Genomic DNA, 21,109 nt, shown 5'->3' with positions numbered 1-21,109 from the left:
GCCATAGCGGCAGAAGCTCGAGACAGCTGGTCACGTGGCCATGTTGCATCTGCAGGCAGTGAACGCCGGTGCTTAGCTCATGTCTTCCGTGGCTGTCCTAGAACTCGCTCTGTAGGCCAGCTTGGCCTCGAACTCGGATCTGCCTGCCCCGCCTCCCAAGTGCTGGCATCAAAGGCAAGCGCCACCACCACCAGGCTTACTTCATCTTTTTATTATGTTGGGATCCAGCCCCACGAGTGGCGCTGCCCCCAGTTAGGCTGGATCCTCCCGCCTCAGGTGATGTAATCTAGGAACTCCTTCACAGACAGCCCAGAAACTCTTCTCGCGGGTGATTCTGGATCCCGTCAGGTTGACATTCGACGTTAACCACTATGCTGCTCTCGCAGTTTAGAATTTGCAGGAAGAAGCTGGGCATTGGTGACGCACGCCTTTAACCCCTGCACTCGGGAGACAGAGGCAGGCGGATCTCTGTGAGTTCGAGGCCAGCCTGGTCTCCAGAGAGAGTTCCAGGACAGCCTCCAAAGCTACACAGAGAAACTCTTGTCTCGGGGGAAAAAAAAAAAAAAAAGAATTTGCAGGAAGAGGGACATTCTTGGGTTTGTGGGAGCCAGTGCTTCTCGATGTAGGATGCTGACTGGAGGAAAATGAAACGGGAGAGCAGGGGGAAGTGAGAGCAGGCTGACTGAGGTGACGCTGAAGCCAAGGCTTTGAGGCACCAAGGTCTCAGGTGTAGGAGGAACGGTGGCGGAGTGTCTGGAAGGAGGGGCACTGCTGTCCGTGTGATCGGGACTTGGCAGGGGGCCTGCAGAGAGACATGGCCGGGAACAAAGGAGGAAAGGCTAGGCAGGCAGGTGGACCGGATGGGCCAGGGACTATGGTAGAATATTTTAAGGTGTGTTACTTTTGTCTGTTGCATTTGTTTAACTCTGTGAAGCTGTGTTACTTTGCCTGCTAAAACACCTGATGGGCTAATAGAGCGGTCAGTGGCCAAGAGCGAGGCAGGAGCACGGATAGGCGAGGTTGGCTGGCAGAGAGAATAAACAGGAGAAACGAGGAGGAGGAGGGGGATGTCAGCTATCCACCACCCCACCAGTCCCGGGCATTGGAAAAGTGAGATAGACAGCAGTAATAAAAGGAAAAAGCCAGAGGCAAAAGGTAGTCGGGGATAATTTAAGAAAAGTTGGCAAGAAACAAGCCATGTTAAGGCCGGGCATTATTCCTAACTAAGAATAAACCTCCTTGAGTGAGTTATTTGGGAGCTGGGTGGTGTGCCCCCCAAAAAGTGAAAGTAAAACATACTGCAAGGGATAAAGGAAGGAAGCCTGGGCAGTGTGTGGGCTGGAGACTGATGACCAGGGTCCTGATAGTGTCAGGCCTTCGCTTGCACTGAAGGGTGGAAACAGTCAGTGCGGGTTTGCACGGAGGAGTCAGCTGACTTCACAGTGGTCACTCCCACTGCCCTGCGGTGGGGGCCTGAGCAGAAGCGTGGGAACTCAGTGCTGTGAGTGGGTGGTGGCAGGGTCAGTACCACAGCGACAGCTATGCCAGGGAGGAGTCAGATCCTAGATGGAATTTGAGAGCACAAGCCATGGGAGTTGATAATAGGGCATGTGTAGAGCGTAAGAGCCTGAGAGGGCTTAAAGATGGCGTCCAAGCTTGGGCCTGAATGTTGAGAAGGATGAAGCTCTCACTGGCCAACACAGGCAAGATGGCGAGAAGTTGATTTTGTCAACCTGACAGGATTTAGAGTCACCTAGGAGACAGGCCTCTAGGCATGCCTGTAAGGTAGGTTCTGTGGGTAAACTGAGGTAGAAAGACCCACCCCATCTGTGCACGGCCCCCTCCTGGGCTGAGGCCAGGGACTGAAGAAAGGGAGAGAGTGAGCTGGGTACCAGTGCTCATCTCTCTGCTTCCTGAGCTAATTGGATGTGACCAGCTGCTGCCTCCCACAGTGGAATGTGCCTTCCTGAACTGTAAGTGGAAATAAACCCTTTCCCCCTAAATTGCTTCTTGTCACAGCCCCAGGGAAGTATCTAATGACACTAGTGGGTGGGGAAAGGATCTGGCACAGGACTGGTGGCCTGGCGTTAGACTAGAGGCTCAGGCTACAAATAAAATCGGAATACTCAGGACAGAGCCTGGGGCGGGGATCCGAGCAACATGGTTTTTCTTTTTAATGTCTGTGAATGTGTGTGGGCACATGCGTACTTCAGTAAGCATGGGAAGGTCAAAGGACAACATTGGGTGTAGACCTCAACATCCATCTGGTCCACTGCTATGTAGTCCAGCATGGCTGACCCAGAGTGGGCCCCGAGTGTCTTCTGCCCCTGCCTTCTTTCCCACTATAGGAATACTGGGGTTACAGATGTGATACTGGGGGTTTGAACTCGGGTCCCTATCATTGTGAGGCAAGTACTCTACCCACTGACCATCCCCTTCGCCCCACAGATGGTTTCTTACTGGGTGCTCTCAGGGACCCCGGGACACTTATTGGCAACCTTTAATGGCTAGTGACTGTTACTAAGGGTTGTTCTCTTGAAGAGAAGCCACGGGGCTGCCATAGCCAGCATGCCTGGGGCCAGGGTTCTGTGAGTGACTGGGACCACTGACTGGTGAGGGCCAGGATGTCAGTGGCACACGAAGCCATCAGTGAGAGAGGGATGTGTATGATGAGAGGCTGCCATGGGGAGCCGAGAACAGAGCTCAGGACTCTCCAGGAGATGAGGACGGACCAGAGGAGCTAGCCTTGGGCCAGAGAAGGCCAGGGGGATGTGGGGCCCTAGAACCTGAGCGCTCTTTATTCTTCTCTGTAAGCTACTTGTCTGGTTTGGGAGCCTGCACGGGTAAAAGTGAGCACAGCATTTGGGAGATGACCATTATGGATTGAAAACAAACACAAAAGTCTCTGCGTTTTGGTGGTTCAGTGAGTGCAGGAAACCCATACATGGGTGGGCATGTTAGCTCAGGTGGTGAAGTGCTTGGTGACTGGAGTTCCAGTCCCCAGAACCCGTCTTAGAACAACAGCAGCTGGCAAGATAGCTCAGTAGGGAAAGGTGGCTGCCACTAAGCCTGACAACCTGAGTTCAGTTCCCCGGACACACATGATAGGTGGTTCGAACCGACTGCTACAGGCCACCCTTTGGCCCTCACCTGCAACACACATTACTAAATAAAGGTTAAAGACAAAAAGCTGGGCATGGAGGTGGCTGGGAACAGTCCCACTCCTGAAGGCCAGTGAGAGACCTTCTTTATTGAACCAATCACAGTGTACAAATGTCCTTCTCAGTGACCAGTGACTTCTAACTAGAGCAGATGGCTCTTTCTCACCAATCCTAATTAGTATTAACTGCCAACCTGACACAGTCTAGGATCACCTGGAAAGGAGTCTCCATTGAGTAATTATCCTGATTAAGTTGCTCTGTGGGGCCTTGTCTTTTTTTTTTTTTTTTTAGGTTTACTTTAATGTGTATAGGTGTGTCATAGTTAGGGTTTCTATTGCTATGGAGTCACCATGACCATTGTGGTGGGTGGCTTATAGTTTTAGTCCATTATCATCATGGAGGGCAGCAAGGCAGCATGTAGACAGACATGGCGCTGGAGAAGGAGCTGAGAGTTCTACATCTTTACAGGCAACAGGAAGTGGTCTGAGACACTGGGCATGGCTTGAGCGTATGAGACCTCAAGCCCCGCCTCCATAGAGGCACTCTTCCTCCAACAAGGCCATGCCCACTCCAGTAAAGCCACACCTCCTAACAGTACCACTCCCTTTGGGGGCATTTTCTTTGAAACCACCACAAGATGTTTTGCCTTTGAGTATGTCTGTGTGCATACCTAGGACCTAAGGAGGCCAGAAGAACCCCTGGAACTGGAATCACAGACAGTTTTGAGCCACCACATAGGTGCTTGGAATAGAACCTGTGTCCTCTGGAAAAGCATCCAGTGCTCTTGACCGCTGAGCCATCTCTCCCATCCTGAAGGATTGTCTTGATTATTTTAATTGATGTAGGTGGGTCCAGCCCACTGTGGGTGAGCCATTTCCTGGGCAGGTGGTCCTGGGCTGTATCAGAAAACTAATCAAGCATGAGCCGGTGAGTGGGCCAGCAGGCAGTGATTCTCAGTGATTCCTGCCTTCCGGTTCTTGCTTGAGTTCCCGCCCCGAATTCTATCAATGCTGGCTGGTAAGAACATCACAGAGTAATGGATTCCCTTTTCTCACCTTGCCTCACCCGTCATTCTACCAGAGAAACTTCATCGTTCAGAGAACTGGGGATGAGAGCCAGGAGGTGCAGTCATGGGCTGCACACCACCCCAGAGCTCGAGTCTGCGCAGAGACTCCGCTGGTGGCTGGGTTTGTTTTAAACCTGTGGTTTTCTTTCCAGCCATGTGATAAGGGTGTGTGTGTGTGTGTGTGTGTGTGTGTGTGACATCTGGAGGTGCTCACTCATCTCCGTGGCCCTTAAAGTGGCCACCTGGGCCTTGTCCTTGGAGTCAGGGTGATATGGTGGGTTGGGTTGGAACCCTTAGAAGCTGGCCTCTCATCCCAGCCATGTGTTCCCTGGTGACGATATGGTTGACACTGACAATGCTGCAACTTGAATTTGCTAAATTTTGTTTATTTGAGGCCGGATATCTCTCTGTAACTCAGGCTGGCTTGGGACTTGCTCTGTAGCTCTGGCTGGCCCGGGGAAGTTGTAATCCTCTTGACTTAGCATTCTGAACGCTGGGATGGCAGGCAAGAACAACTGAACCCAGTGAAATTATTTTATTTCAAAGGAAACCAAATCTCTCTTAAGAAAATAAAGGTGAAGTTGTTCCTTGGTATCTGCCATGCAATCCATCAGTGGCTTGGCCCACGCCTTCCTGCCTCTGTTTCTTGGAAGAGCCTAGATGTTCTCTGCATTCCATAGGGCCAGCATCAGCTTGGTCTATCTTCTGAAAAAAGTTTTCTCTTAAAGCATGCAGTGCAAGTTTAAGGGAGTTTCCATGACTGCTGTGAGATGCCTTATTTGTCCTCTGTCCACCAGCATGGAGCAAGGGTTATCCTGCAGTGACCCCACATAGGCATCTATCCAATTCCGGGAACTTCTAGAGTGTGAGTATTACACCCCTCCAAAGGGCCTAAGGGTTATTATTTGGGGTTACCCAGAGTCTGTTTTTGTTTTTTTGAGACCTAGAGTCACACTTTATAGCCCAGGCTGGTTTTGAACTCATGGCAATCCTGTATTTCAGCCTTTCAAGTGCTGGGATGATAGGCAATTGACCCCACCAGCCTTAGACTTGACTTGCAGAGAGGAGGAATGCCAAGGAAAAGTTCATGCACAGACAAGCTTGTTGACCAGCAGCCAACAAGATTCAAAATCATTTATTCTTGTTTCAAGACAGGGTCTCACTATGTAGTCCTGGCTAGCCTAGTCCTCGCTACATAGACCAGGTTAGCCTCAAAGTCCCAGAGATCCCCTGCCTCTGCTTCCTGAGTGCTGAGATTGATGGTGGGCACCAACACACCTGACTGTTTCTTCTTCCTTCTCCTCTTACTTTTTTATTTTCTTTTTCTTTTTGAAACAGTCTCATGTAGCCCAGGCTTATCTCAGACTCCTTAGGAGGCTGAAGATGACCTTAAACTCCTGATCCTCCGACCTTTAACCTTCCAAGTGCTGGGATTACATACGGGAGTCCTCATCTTTGGAGTAAAAGGAACTTTGGAATGCGTGGAGGTAGGGGGGGTGTAATGGGGGATTGAACCCAGGGCCTTGTGCATGCTAGGCAAACATTGAGCCAGTGAGCCTATGTCCCCAGTCCAGACCACTAGGTTCAATACCCAAGTATCTTTCTGCGTTATGGCATTCTGATGGCCACTAACTGGGCTCCACTCACCTCCGGGGTCCAGAGAGCTGTTACCCATAAAGCTTGCCTTCGGAAGGAAATGTGTGCTCCTAGGAGCCCTTATTAGGGGAATGTTAAGCACAGAAATGTTATTGAACCCAGCCCAGTGGCAAACAGAAAAAGATCTGTTAGATTGTCAGTGGGCAAGGGTTTATTATAGCCACCGGGGGAATAAACAGTGGCTGGTTTCTGCCAACTTTTATGGAAATAGCATTTTTTTTTAAAGTTTTAAATGTGAGCTGCAAACCAAAGCTACTTCAGTTTTAAAAAAATCAATACTTAAACTGTGGGGAGAAGATGGATTGGCGCCAGAGAAAACATTCTCATTTAATAGTGTTTGAACATGGGATGGCAACGCAGTTTGTAGCGAGGCTGTGAGAAGAAACCACAGCTAATCGTTCATCGCAGCTGTCTGAACTCTTGATCATCTGCCATCCCCCGAACAGCGACTTCTTTTTTCTGGTGACTCCAGACTTGAATGACCTAGTGTGGAGAGTAGAAACCATGTACAACCGGGTGGGGCAGGGGTGGGGAGGTGGCGTTAAGTGAGTCTCAGTCAAAAGGGTTATGTATCGCCCTTCCTGTCTGTCTTTGTAGCATGCTCCTGCAAGAACAGTCACCAGGGTAGCTCAGGTTTGCATGGGGCTGGCCCACTCAAACCCCCAGCCAGGGGCAGCAACATTGTGCTGGTGCTTTTGAAAAATCTCTCTTGGTGGTACATAGACATCTCGATCCTAGTGCCTCAGGTCATCTGCCACAAATTCCTGCCTTGGGTTGTTTATGGCTTTGGTTCAGTACCTGATGGAGCTGGTACTCAAGATATCAGTGCCTCAGTTTACAAGTGGAAAGGGCCATATGCTGTGGTGTTTCATGCTTGCAAACAGGAGGTTGGGCCAGGAGGATCACAAGTTCAAGGCTGGCATTAGGAATTCAGGTCGGCCTGGACTAAATTGCAGGACTGTGTCGAGAAAACAAAAACAACAAAAGGAGGCCTGATAGTTCAGTTGTCACAGCGCTTGCCACACAAACCTGAGGACCTGAGCTCGATGGCCAGCAGTTTGTGAGAAAACAGAGACAGACAGACAGACAGACAGACAGACAGACAGACAGACAGACAGACAAGCAGATGTAGTGGTGTGCAGTTACAATCCCAGCACTGGGGAGGAAGAAACAAGGAAACACTGTGGGATTCCTTGGCCAGCCAGCTTGTCCAGGTCCCAGTAAATGACCCTGTCTCAGAACCCAGCTCCTGGGGAATGGCACTTAATGTTGACCTCTGCCTGCACAGGTGTGCACACACAAACAAAAGGGATTAGTAAATATGGCCAGGAAATGCAAAATAAAGTCTCATTTCCCACACAGATGGTGAGCAATAGCCCAAAATGTTATTTCTGGCCCTGCCTACCTCTTGAGTTAGGGTGGTATGTTCAGTCTGTGTCTTGGAGGAAACTAGAATTTGGAAAATAGTTGGGAAAAGTTTTTTTTTTTTTTTCTACTTGAAATGTTTTATTTTGCTTGTTTCCCACTGTTTCTCTTCCATCCACTGGGCTTAGGAATCTTAGTCACACCCAGGCATTCCAGGACACTACTGCATAGACTTCTCCCAAGTCCGTGAGATTTCTGACAACCTTCTACCAGGGCAGAATTTCCACAGCAGGACCCCTGGGTCTCCCAAAGTCCAGGTGGCTTCTGGAGTCCTGGGCTGGCCAGGATTGGGCGAAGCAGGAAAGGACCTCTCCCTCTCCCTGAGAAGACTTCCAGAGGAGATCTGGGGTCCCAGAATGAAAATATTTGCAGTCTATTTCATACAAGGGCCCAGAGCATTTTTGGACATGAGCGCCCATGGTAACTGCTTCATGCATGTCATTAAAAGACATGGGAGGGGACAGAAATGAAAAGGAGTGAGCAGAGATTAAAGAAGTAGCCAGTAAGGAAACAAGGGACTCTTGGCATGGTGTTTCATGGCCATGATCCTGAAAGGCTGAAGCAGGGGGTTGCAGTTTGAGCTAACCTTGGGCTACATGGCAAGACCAAACCACTCAAACAGAAAAGCCCAGCTAAAACAAAACAAAATAATAAGGAAGCCTGCCTGACAAAGACTTGGAAGCCCGTCCCTGCATCTGTTAAGGCGATGGTGGGTTCTTTGTGGAGTCTGTGTGAGCTTTACTATGTGTATCGGTTTGTGTGGTCGGAACCATCTCTGCAACCTTAGAATGAGGCCAAATTGAAAATGGTATATACTAAAAAACAGGTTGTTAAATTCAGTTGGCAAGTACCGAAATGTTTTGTGTCCACATTCATGGACTATTGGTCTATATTCTTTGGTTATGTCCTCCTTGGTTCTGTATTAGCATAATACTGGTCTCATAGAATAAGCTTGGCAATGTTTTATTTTATGCAGTAATTTGAGGAACATTCATGGTAGTCTCTTTTTAAAGGTATGATAGAATTCAGAGGTGAATCTGTGTGGTCGTGGGTGCTCTTCACCGGGAGACACTCTATTACTGTTTCAGTCTCCTTGCTCAATGTAGGTAAATATTATTTATAAATTTTTATTTAACTTTGGCTGGTCATATATGTCCAGGAATCATTTCCTCTTGATTTCTCAGTACTTTGAAATATAGATTTTCAAAGCAATCTTCAACAATCCCCCAGGGGCTTGGAAAGATGGCTCAGAGAGTAAGAGCGGTGACTGTTCTTCCAGAGGTCCTGAGTTCAATTCCCAGCAACCACATGGTGGCTCACTATCTGTAATGAGATCTAGTGCCCCCTTCTCACATGCAGGCAGAACAGTGTATACATAATAAATAAGTAAATATTTTTTTTGTTTGTTTTCTTCGAGACAGGGTTTCTCTGTGTAGCTTTGGAGCCCATCCTGGCACTCGCTCTAGAGACCAGGCTGTCCTCGAACTCACAGAGATCCGCCTGCCTCTGCCTCCCGAGTGCTGGGATTAAAGGTGTGTGCCACCACCACCTGGCAAATAAATAAATCTTTAAAAAAAAGAAAACAACAACAAAATCCCCTGTGTTTGGTTCGTTATTGTAGCCTCCTCCTTTCCATCTCTAATTTTATTTTATTTATTTATTTTTAGTTTTTTGAGACCGGATTTTTCTGTGTAGCTTTGGAGCCTGTCCTGGAACTTGAGCTGTAGACCAGGCTGGGCTCAGATTCACAGAGATCTGCCTGCCTCTGCCTCCTGAGTACTGGGATTAAAGGTGTGCGTGACCACTGCCTGGCTTTGGGGAGGGAGGGGGCTCATCTTTATTGTGTCTATCTACTTATTAGAGTTTGGCTGAAAATATGGGGATACACTCATTAAGTTATTTATTGGGGACTTCTTTAATGTTTTACTCTTATTATGTGTACATGCACATGTGTGTGGGGGCCTGAGGAGGCCACAGGAGGGTGTCCCTGGAGCTGAGTCACAGGTGGTTGTGAGGGGCCATTGTGGGCGCTGGCAACCATGCTCCTGTCCTTTGGAAAAGAGCCAGTGCTTTTAGCATCCGGGCCATCTCTTTAGCTTCCTCTTTGATTTTCAAAAAATTTATTTTAAAAGAATTGTCATTTTATATGTATAGGTATTTGTCTATAGATCTGTGTAGGACAGAATATGGTGTCTGATCTCCTGAAACTGGAGTTTCAGAAGGTTGTGAGCTACCGTGTGGGTGCTGGGAACTGGACCTAGGTCCTCTGGAAGAGCAGCCAGTGCTCTTAACCACTGGGATATTTTCCCAGCCCTAATTAAAAAGCATTTTTAAGGTCTATTTATGTGTGAGTGTTTTGCATGCAGGTAAGCTTGTGAACCTTGGGCCTGTTGTCCATGGAGGTCAGAACAGGGTGTCAGATCTGGAACTGGAGTTACCGACAGTTGCGAGCTGCCATGTAGTGCTGGCAATCAAACCTGGGTCCTCTGCAAGAACAAGTGTTCTTGACCACTGTGAGCCACCACGCCAGCCCTCAGTCCTGACTTTTTAAATGTTAGCATCGTAGTTGCAAACTTTCTGCTCGACTGTAAGCACAATGAGCTTTTCACTCTCATCTGCATTCTGTTGGTGTCCCCGTTTCTCCTGTCCCGTTAACCATTCAAGTGTGCTGCTCAGTTCCCATGTTTGTATAACTTCTTCTGCTGCTGTTTTCTAGTTTTTTCCCCTATGATTTGATAAGCTGCAAGAAGTGGTTAATATTATTATAGTTGCTGTATTTGTTTGAATTGACTTTAAGTCCTGGCATCCTGGGAGTATTTGAAAGTCAACCAAAGTCCCACATCTGGATTCCTGAAGCATGTGGGGTGTGTGTGTGTGTGAGGACAACAGGAGGATGGGGCAGGATATGTCCTCAATCGGACAAGCTGTGGCTGTCCAGTGGGAGCCCTGGAGCGCGAATTACACAAGATAGTCTCCATTTTAGCCAGGGAGGCGGGGCCATTTGAGCTCCGTGGTAACTAGACCAGTAGGGAAGAAGGTGGGTGTCCCTTCTGAGTACTCATGAGTATTTCAGCAGCTGTCACTCAGAGCAGCTGAGAGACAGTCACCTGCCCAGAGAAAGAGACCTGGGATGAGGCCAAGTGTCTGCAACACAGGAGGCTTTCGAGTCACAGACCATTGGTGGCTACTGGGTTAGTGGGATATAACTAGAGATGGCATTGGTGCTAATGGTCTCTGCACACAGCATGCCACCAAGATGGACCTATTTCTCTGCATATAGCATCCCATCAAGATGGATCTTCTCAAGCCGGTGGTGGTGGCGCACGCCTTTAATCCCAGCACTTGGGAGGCAGATGCAGGTAGATATCTATGAGTTTGAGACCAGCCTGGTCTATAAGAGCTAGTTCCAGGACAACCTCCAAAGCCACAGAGAAACCTTGCCTTGAATCCCCTACCCCGCAAAATGGATCTTTTCTCTGCATTCAGCATCCCACCCCGATGGACCTCTTTGCCTCCCTGACCCCTATGTTGTACACTCCCTGGTCTTCCTCACTCTCTGACTTCCTGTTACTAATTGGATACATGTGCAAGAGACTGTAGTCAGATCTTTACCCGAGAACTGCTTCAGGCTGTGGCTGGACCATGACTGCACCTTCTCCAAGGTCAGAGCTCCTCTTGCAGTGTCTTCCGATCACTGACGCTGCCATAGAGTTCTTTGCCAGCTCCCTACCAACCTTTCTCTCAGGCCACACCTTTGCAGACCTCTGTCTACCCCTCTAATTATTCCTTTGAGGGCCTACCTGCTGAGAGGGGTCATTGGCTGTGGTCACTCAGATCTTACCAAACACATCGCCAGGTACCCTGCTCAGCAAGGTTCTAGCTCAGCAGATCTGGAGAAGGCCGAATTCTGTATTTCTAGCATGTTCTCCAAATTCCTCTGTGGTTGGCATGAGGAAGAAGGAAGGAGTACAGAAGAGGGAGAGGGGAAAGAGCTCTGCACCCCCCCCCCAATCCTGCAGAAGGAGGTCAGGGGTTAGAGAGAGCCACTGTCAACATTGTAAGTACTAAGACATTGTTTTCACAATTACTTAGTGAACATCCTTAAGTCATGGTGGGGAGGGGAGCAGGCTCCGTGGGTGAAGCACTTAGAGTGAGTATGAGGCAGGGTTGATCCCCAGAACCCATGAAGTCAGGCACAGGAGTGCACATCTGTGGCCCCAGTGCGCCTGCTGAGAGAGGTGAGTCAGAGACGGAGTGTGTGTGTGAGAACTCACAGGCCAGCTAGCCTGCCTGTGCAGAGGCAAACAAGACACTGTCTCAAACAGTGCAGAAGGTGAGGGTCAACACCTAAGATGGCCCTGTGTCCTATACACACAGTCACACACACACACAGTAGTCACACAATCGCATATAGTCACACACACAGTCCTCACACAGTCACACAGATACACACTCAGTCCTCACACAGATACACAGTCCTCACACAGTCACACACACACACAGTCCTCACAGTCTTCACACAGTCTCTCTCTCTCTCTTTCTCTCTCTCTCTCTCTCTCTCTCTCTCTCTCTCTCTCTCTCTCTCTCTCACACACACACACACACACACACAGACAGACACACACACAGTCCTCACACAGTCACACACACAGTCCTCACACAATCGCATAGTCCTCACATGGTCACACACACACACACACACACACACACACACACACAGCCACAGTCCTCACACAGTCCCACACACATAGCCACAGTCCTCACACAGTCACACACACACAGACACACACACACACACAGTCACACACACAGTCCTTACAAGGTCACACACACACACACACAGGCACAGTCTCACACACACACACACAGACACACACAGACACACACAGTCACACACACGGTCCTTACACAGTCACACACACACACAGCCACACACACACACAGCCACAGTCCCACAGTCCCACCCCACACACCAGCACAGTCCCACAGTCACACACACACACAGACACACACAGTCACACACACACAGACACACACAGTCACACACACACACACAGACACACACATGGTCCTTACACAGTCACACACACAGTCCTCACACAGTCATACAGACATCCAACTAGACAGTCACACACACACACACACACACACACACACACACACACGCACACACACCCAGACACAGTTACACAGTCACACACAGACACACACACACATAGTCACACAGTCACACAGACAGTCCTCACACAGTTACATAGTCACACACACACACAGTCCTCACACAGTTACACACAGTCACACAGATACACACACAGCCACACAGAGCCAGACACATAGCCCTCACACAGTGACAGTCCTCACATAGTCATACAGATACACATACAGCCAGACACAGTCACACAGTCACACAGACACACACACAGACACACACACACACACACACACACACACAGTTACACAGATACAATACAGTCAGACACAGTCACACAGTCATACAGACACATAGACACACACATAGTCATACACAGCTACAGTCACACACACAGCCAGACACAGCCACACAGTCAGACACAGTCACACAGTCACACACAGCCAGACAAAGTCACACAGATACACACACACAAGCAGACAGTCACACAAACACACACAGTAAGACACAGTCACACAGTCACACACACAACCAGACACAGTCACATAGACACACACAGCCAGACACAGTCACACAGTCACACACACAACCAGACACAGTCACATAGACACACACAGCCAGACACAGTCACACAGTCACACACACAGCCACACAATCATACAGACACACAACCAGACCCAGTCACACACAGCCAGACACAGTCATACAGACACACGCACACAGTGCCACACACAGTGCCACACAGTCACACAGACACACACACAACCAGACACAGCCACACAGTCATACAGACACACAACCAGACATAGTCACACACAGCCAGACACAGTCATACAGACACACACACAGAGTCACACAGACACACATACAACCAGACACAGACACACAGACACACAACCACCCAGTCAGACACATAGATATAGACACACCCACACAGCACTGTCATACAGACACGTGTAAAAACACATACACACACAACAGATATAAATTTGTGCACACCATATACACATACATTTTTTTAAAAAAATGGCACAATAATGTACACATTAATACAACTATCAAGTGTCTGTGGGAAATAACTGTTTATTTTAAATGTATCAAAAGCTTTATTATATTAAGGGGACCCTTCTCCCTCCCCATTTTCATAAGCATTTATCATTCTCAAAGATTTGTGGTGACTGACTGGGTTCCTAGTGAGCCAGTGCTCATGCCCTTCCAACACTGTTACAGGCTCATGCCTTTCACCTTTATTTACATGACAGCAAATCAGTAAAATTTACGAGCTAATGCATTCAGCTTACTTTACCATCTACAAAGGAATGCATTGACATGTGTTAATAATTTACAATAAACATATTAATGCACTTGTATCAGTACCATCTACTTACATGTTGATATAAATACAGTCTTCCTGGTTAATTTTAGTTACTGACAAGATCCCCGTGTGGAGACAGAGGGCTATTTTACATAACTAGTGATAAAAATAGAAATGCTATCTCAGGGGAGATTAGACTCTACTTTAAAAATATACAGTCTCTGGGTTTACTCCGTCGAGTTCGTCTTTGGCTACATACAGAGAGCATCCCCCCTCTCCTCTCCAGTCCCTCTGTGGCAGAGGCTTTCTAGAGGCTCCCCTAGGCCTTCATTTGACCTAGTTATGGTCAGCGGGATTTTGTAAGGTGTTGTACCGAGCCTGGTGTTTTCCAAAGCAAACATGTGACAGCACAGGAAATACATCGTGACATCTTTTCTCCTTCTTTGGTAAAATACCATCACCAACTCTTGTTTTTGTGGTACTGGAGATTGAACCCAGGGCCTCACACCTGCCAGACAGTCCCTCTGCCACCTACTTTTCCACTGTAAAACCGCCACCCACAAAGGCATGTATCAGGATGTCTTGTGCCATATAAAAATAGACACTCCCAGAGTGCTTCAGAATAAATGTATGGCCTCCATCGCTTTTACACCATTAGGAAGGGATTCAGAGAGAAAAACATGGTGTGCTTGCTTCTGGGCTGATACCCTGGAGACAGCCGGAGGTGACCCTTCACGTGCCGCTGTGGAGGTGCTGAGGTCAAACCAGACAGGGCACATGAGGTGCTCACCTCCCTGTCTCCAGGACTTCCTGGGTTCCAGGATCACCACAGATGATGGAAGCCAATGGCTCTTAGTATGAATCAGAGCCGTCTGAAGAGTCTGAGCTCAGAACTGGTCCAGCCCTAGGGCTTTGGCTTCCTGAGTCTGGGGTGAGACTAAAGAACTTACACCTCCAACAAACCATGATGTGCTGCTGGTCTGAGGACCATCCTTCTAGAAAGACATGTAGGTGGCCAGCGTGACAGGAAATGGCCAGGCTAGATCAACCCAGGGCAATCCACTTTCATTCCTTCTCCATGGAGCAGGTGCCTATATTTGATACAGCGCTCTTCAAGCTTCTTCAAACATTTTTTTCCCTTCCACGTTGTTCCCTCTTACTGGAGTTCAGAGAAACAGTTAATCCGGAGAGAGGAGACTAAGAGTTGGGTTTTGTCATTAGCCCCGGTAGCAATCCCAAGCATTTGTAGCCCAGACCAGATGGACAAGGAATGCTGTCCTCACTAGCACAAACTTCACCTTGTTCTTAAAGCAAAACAGTGGGCCCTCCCACAGCTGCGGGATCAGGAGTGGGCATGGGCCTCTGCTCCTCATATCCCGAGGCAGAATGTCAGTCTGAAATTCTCTCCAATTTCAACAAACAAAAGTATCAAAGTTTATGAAGTATATTCTGGCTCCCGACCTGTCCTCAGCAGCATCACACTAAAGGAAACAACACGATCCTTCCCTGTCCCATCCCACAACTGACATGCTTCCTAACGTGGCCCTCAATACAAGGCTCGTCAAAACCATTCCTATGTTTCAGGGCACGGAGTCTGTAACTCTCTCTCTAGAGCTGGAAAGACATTAGCACGATTTAAACAACAGTGACAACCCAACCTTGTGTTGGAGTAGGGCCAAAGCAGAGGTCTGTGATTTGGGCAATGAATTCCAGGGCATATGGCCAAAGAGACCTTGGCATGTGTAATGGCTCCACCAGACCCTTTCTGCCCGCTAGGTGCCTCCAGAGACCCTTCTCCAGAATGTACAGAAGAAAGACTTGAACTTTAGACGGTGGACCCTTTCCGCCTCCGATCCTGAGAAATATCAGTGTAACGGGTCAGTTAATCTTCCTCCAGGTGGCTTTGTGAGAGCCCCAGCTGACAGAGGCTAGACCTTCTCCATCTCAATCTGCTGGTGGTACTGCCTAGCCTGCCGCTGTCCAACATTCAGCTTGTACACAGAGCTCTTGTGCTGGCACCTGCGGTAGCCCCACACAGCTCCCACGACTGCCAGGAGCAGCAGCAGGCACAGGACAGTGACGATGATGGCAATCACCGGGCCTCTCTGTAAGCCGGGACACTCATTACCCACACATGGTGCCAAGGTTGGAAGAAGCTTCGCCTCGCTTGCACCAGGCCCAGGGCCCTCCTGTCCCAAGAAGTCCTCAGACAGCAGGTATGGGAAGCTGTCCTGAACCTCAGGAGCTGTGGTCTCCGCTGGAGGCCGGGTGGCCTCTGCGGGAGGCCTGGTGGCCTCCACACTCGTCGAGGGGAGGAGTTTAAGTGTCTGCTGCAGAGTCGTTGGTTCTGTCTCTTGGGTGGAGGTGGTGAGTACATAGGGTAAGGTGACTGTGGGTGACTTCTCTGTGGTGACTCTCCGAGGTATAGTTGATTGATACTTAGTCAAATCGCCACCGCCGGTGTGGGGAGCCTGGGTCTCAGACACATTCATGGGGCCTGGAGCCAGTGCCTCTACATCCAGCATTTGATGTGGAACAATCGAGCTGGATATCGTGGACTCGCTCGTCGTGACGGTGGCATTCTTCTGCCCCTGAACTCTCCCAATAGGCTGATCGGGGGTCATGAGAGCACTTTCATCCAGCCCCACTGACCCAGCATCCTCCCGCCCTGCCTCCACCTTGCTCCAGGCCCCGTCTGTCACAGGGTAGCCATCTAGCCAGGAATCATCACTGCTGCTCACCACCGCGTCCTCTGCCTTGCTGTCATTCCTATCCACAAAAGGCTCCGAGGGGCTGTAGGTGGCGGCATAGACCAGCCTGGTTTCAGACTCCTCTGGGACCAGTTTTCCTTCACTGTGATTTTCCCCAGCAGGAAGTGGATCTTTGGTCTCATCCCCCACTTCCTTTTCCAGCTCTGGCCTGTGGAAAGTCTCAGCGGGAAACCAGAGTGAGTACTTCCTGTTTAGGCGGGATCTGGGCCAGTCTGTGCGGACCCGGCTCCCAGCACCGGGCGAGCCTGTGGTTGGCACAAAGGTGTTTTCCTGGGCTGTGTTTTCTTTAGACACAGAAGTGAAGACTAGACGATCCTGTTTTGCTGTCTCCTCAGAGGCGTCCTCCTGAGCCTTTTCCTCCTCTCCCTCTGCCCGGGAATCTTCCATGAGTTCCCTGAATGACACGGACCTGTCATCAGGGAAATTGTCCTCATAGTCAATATGGGCCTCGGCCTCATCTGCAGGGAAAGAGGAGAAACCTCGTTAGGTCTAAAGACACGAGTCAATGTAGAAAACCTGACTGGGAGCAGAACATGGCTACTGGAAGAGAATAAACAACACTGTTGACACCCCTGAAGGAAGCTCATTCAGGCAACTGTAACTAAAATTGAGCTCATCACAGGCATTGGGGCTCTCTGAAACATTAAAAACAACAACAACAACAACAACAACAACAACAAAAAACCCAAGCATATATGTAAATACTAGAAAACATTTAAAAAGGATTTTTGGGTAACTAATAGTTTTAAGGAATGGTAGTGTGTACCACTAATTCCAACATTTGTAACAATGAGGCAGGAGGGCCATGAGTTTGAGTCTAAGCCATGTAGTGAGACCCAAAAGTGTGTAGAGCGGGTGTTGAGGGGGGTAGCTCAGTTAGGGGTGTGCTTGCTAGCATGCATAGTCTAACTTGTTTTCTATTGCTGTGAAAATTTGCATGACTAAATGTAACTTGGTCAGCTTATACTTCAGAGTCACAGTTCATTATTGAGGGAAATCAGGACAGAAACTAAGCAGAAACCATGGAAGAACACTGCTTCCCAGCATGCTCTTAGGGCCACGCTTAATCTGCTGCTCCCTTCCTCTCCCTCTCCCCCTCCCTCTCCCTCTCCTCCCTCTCCCTCTCCCTCTCCCCTTCCTTCTCCCCCTTCCTCTCCCCCTTCCTCTCCCCCTCCCTCTCCCTTCCCTCTCCCTCCTCCCCCCTCCCTCTCCTCCCTCCCTCTCCTCCCCTCTCCCCTCCCTCTCTCTCCTTCTCCTTCTCCCTCTCCCTCTCCCCCCTCTCCCTCTCCTCTCCCTCTCCCCTCCCTCTCCCTCTCCCCCTCCCCCTCCCTCTCCCTCTCCCTCTCCCTCACCTCTCTCTCCTTCTCCCTCTCCTCTCCTCTCTCTCCCTTTCTTTCTCTTTCTCCCCCTCCCTCCCTGAGACAGGGCCTCACTATGCAGCCCTGGCTGACCTGGGACTCGCCATGTAGACTAGGCTTGCTTTGAACTCAGATTTACCTGCTTCTGTCCCCTGGATTCAGCTAACTTTCTTATGTAGCTCAGGTCCACAAAGGGCTGGGCCCTCCTAAATATCCATCAATAATGACAATGACCTGTAGGCCAACCTGATCAAGGCAATTCCCTCTTCCCGGGTGACTCAAAGCTGTGTCAAGCCAGTTACAAACACTGACCAGTACAGTGCACAAGGCCCGGGGTTTGATCCCCAGCACCACATAAGCCAGATGTAGTTGTGTCCATCTGGCATCCCAGCACTCAGAGGAGGCAGGAGGATCAGAAACTCAAGGTCATCCTCAGCTGCATAAGGAGTTTGAGGCCAGTCTGGGATATATGGGCTCTGTTTGAAGTACACACACACACACACACACACACACACACACACACACGCACACGCACACGCACACGCATGCACGCACACATACACGCATGCATGCACACATGCACACTGTAAATTAATAAAATGTAAAAAAACATTGAATAAATAAAATTTAAACATGGGTCAGGGCTCTATATGTCTAACCCCAGTACTGGGGGTTGGGGACAGGAAGATTCCCCAAGATTTGCTATCAAGCTAGACTAGTCACAAATAGAACTTGAGATACAGTGAGAGAAAAAAAAAAGTGAGAGACTATGTCTCAAAACAGAACAAGATGGCAGGAGCTTGGGAGAGACAGTTCAATGGACAAATGTGCTTGTCATGCAAGCATGAGGCCATGAGTTCAAATCCCCAGAACCCACATAAAACCTTGGTGGTTGTTGTAAACCTGTGAAATCCCAGTGCTCCTACAAGGAAAGAAGACAGGATATCCAAAGCTCACAGTCTGGTTAGTCTTGTGTATTCAGTAGAAAACAACGAGACTGTCTGAAAGTGAAAGGCAAGGACCAGAACCCAAGGTTGCTCCTTGTCAAGTCATCATTCCAGGTTCACTTTGACCCAACTCCTTCACTCAGGGAACTTGAGTGAAGGTCAACTACCTGTCTTGAAATCCATCACGTTGAAGTTCAAAAGCTTTTGTATGCTACATAAACTGCAGGTTTTCATTTACAAACTGTACTTTAAGACCCAACACACAAGATAGATGACAAGAACTGATCAGTTGTCCTGGATTCAGGTGGAGACTTATGAAGGTGCTGGTGACATCCTGGGCCTCAGGAATAAAGAGGTTAGGTGTGCTTGGATCTGAATTGACTGGCCTTGATGGAAAGATTGTCAATGGATGTGTCCCCACTCTTCCCTCTGTCTTTGTTTTTTAAGATGGGCTCTCTCTATGTAGTTCTGGCTGGAAGTCAGTAGACTAGGCTGGCCTTGACTCAGAGGTCCACTTGTCTGTGCCTCTCTAGGTTCTTATGGACCCCAGGTTGGTCTTAAACTCAACAAGTAGCTGAGAATGACCTTAAAATTCTCCCCAGAGTCCCTCACCTTCACCTTCAGTGCTGAGATTATAGTCATGGGATGCTTCACCCGCTCTCAATGATTATTGTTTCTTACTAATTTATTTTATATATGGGAGTTTTGCCTCTCTCTCTCTCTCTCTCTCTCTCTCTCTCTCTCTCTCTCTGTGTGTGTGTGTGTGTGTGTGTGTGTGTGTGTGTGTGTGTGTGTTTGTACACCATGTGTGTACTGCTCACAGAAACCTGAAGAGGGCATTGGGACCCCTCAAACTGGAGTTACAGATGGTTGTGAACCACCATGTAGGTGCTGGGAACTGAACTCAGGTCTTCTGGAAGAGCAGCCAGTGCTCTTAACCTCTGAGCCATCTCTCCAGCCCCCTGATGACTGATTGAGCCAGTATGGTTTTGGGGAGAGGGTGGTTTACTCTGCAGAAAAAAGCTAAGACACAGACTGCTTGCAGGAAGGAATCCAGGCACTGAATTTATAGGATAGGATAAGAATACCTATTGAAGGCATTTTTAAAGTATTTATTTATTTTTTTAGAGACAGGGTCTTGCTATGTTGCCTATGCTGGCCTAGAATTGCTGGGATTACAGATATTTATCCTCTTGTCTGGCTCACAGAGGCATCTTTGAATGAATAAAAGAGTAAATTGTCCTGGCATGGGGAAGGAGAAATGTCTGAAGTAGCTTAAACCCAAACTGCTCTCCAAAGAGCTTCATACCCACTCAGAACTGAAGACCTGTTTCCACAAGCTCAGCCTGCCAAACGAAAGGGGGCTGCTGGCCCACTGACAACTGATGAGGAATGGACGGCTTGTACCAAGTCCTCTGAAAAGACACCATTGTTGAGCACACACACACACACACACACACACACACACAGGCCAAGAGCCCAGCTCCCCCTTGATGCCTGGACCACTGTGTCAGTTTAATAGATTTCTCCAGCAGACCACTGCTGACAGATTCATCATAAAGAGGAAGAGAGGTGATTTTTCACCAAAATCAAATCTTATTGCACAGAAACTTGACATTCCTCTCAACCCCACAGGTTATTCTAGGCTCTGTCCTATTTGCCTTTCATTTAAAAAGGGGCAGTGGTGCTGATGAGATGGTTCTGCAAGTAAGAATCAAGTCTGGTGACCGGAGTTCAATCCCTGGGATCCACATGGTGGAAGGGAGGAGCCAGCTGCAACAGTTGTCCTCTGACTTCCCCATGTGCTGTGGTGTACACACACACACACACACACACACACACACACACACACACACACACACACACACACACCTCTAAAGGCTGTAACAGCATTTGTCTATATGTCTATAAACATAAATATTTAGATGGCATCTTGGCACCATGGCAATTTAGCTAAACAATAATATTAAGTTCTCCCTTATGGCCTCAGATCTCTTCAGCCATGGTAGTTTTTGTTGTTGTTGATTTTGTGTTTTAAGACAGGGTTTTAGCCAGGTGGTGGTGGCCTATGCCTTTAATTCCAGCACTTGGGAGGCAGAGGCAGGCAGATCTCTGTGAGTTTAAGACCAGCCTGGTCTACAAAACTACATAGAGAAACCCTGTCTCAAAACAACAACAACAACAGAAAACCAAACAAACAAAAAGGACAGGGTTTTACTGTGTAGCCCTGGCTGGCCTGGAACTCATTATATAGACCAGGC

The 21,109-nt window shown here is 48.7% G+C and overlaps 1 protein-coding gene across 1 annotated transcript in view; it reads right to left on the bottom strand.

Annotated features, from left to right (window-relative positions):
- Positions 1–15,158: 15,158 nt before the first annotated feature.
- The window catches only part of Susd5 (sushi domain containing 5), a 39,661-nt gene continuing 33,710 nt past the window's right edge, over positions 15,159–21,109 (bottom strand). Inside the window, exon 5 of the mRNA XM_027415293.2 lies at positions 15,159–17,001. Within this exon, the coding sequence (XP_027271094.1) occupies positions 15,701–17,001 (1,301 nt within the window). The 3' untranslated portion in view covers positions 15,159–15,700. The remainder of the gene's footprint in view (positions 17,002–21,109) is intronic.

The sequence above is a fragment of the Cricetulus griseus genome, chromosome 4 (assembly GCF_003668045.3).
Source record: "Cricetulus griseus strain 17A/GY chromosome 4, alternate assembly CriGri-PICRH-1.0, whole genome shotgun sequence".
NCBI classification, from domain to species: Eukaryota; Metazoa; Chordata; class Mammalia; order Rodentia; family Cricetidae; genus Cricetulus; species Cricetulus griseus.
This window is presented reverse-complemented; position numbering and strand designations above follow the sequence as displayed.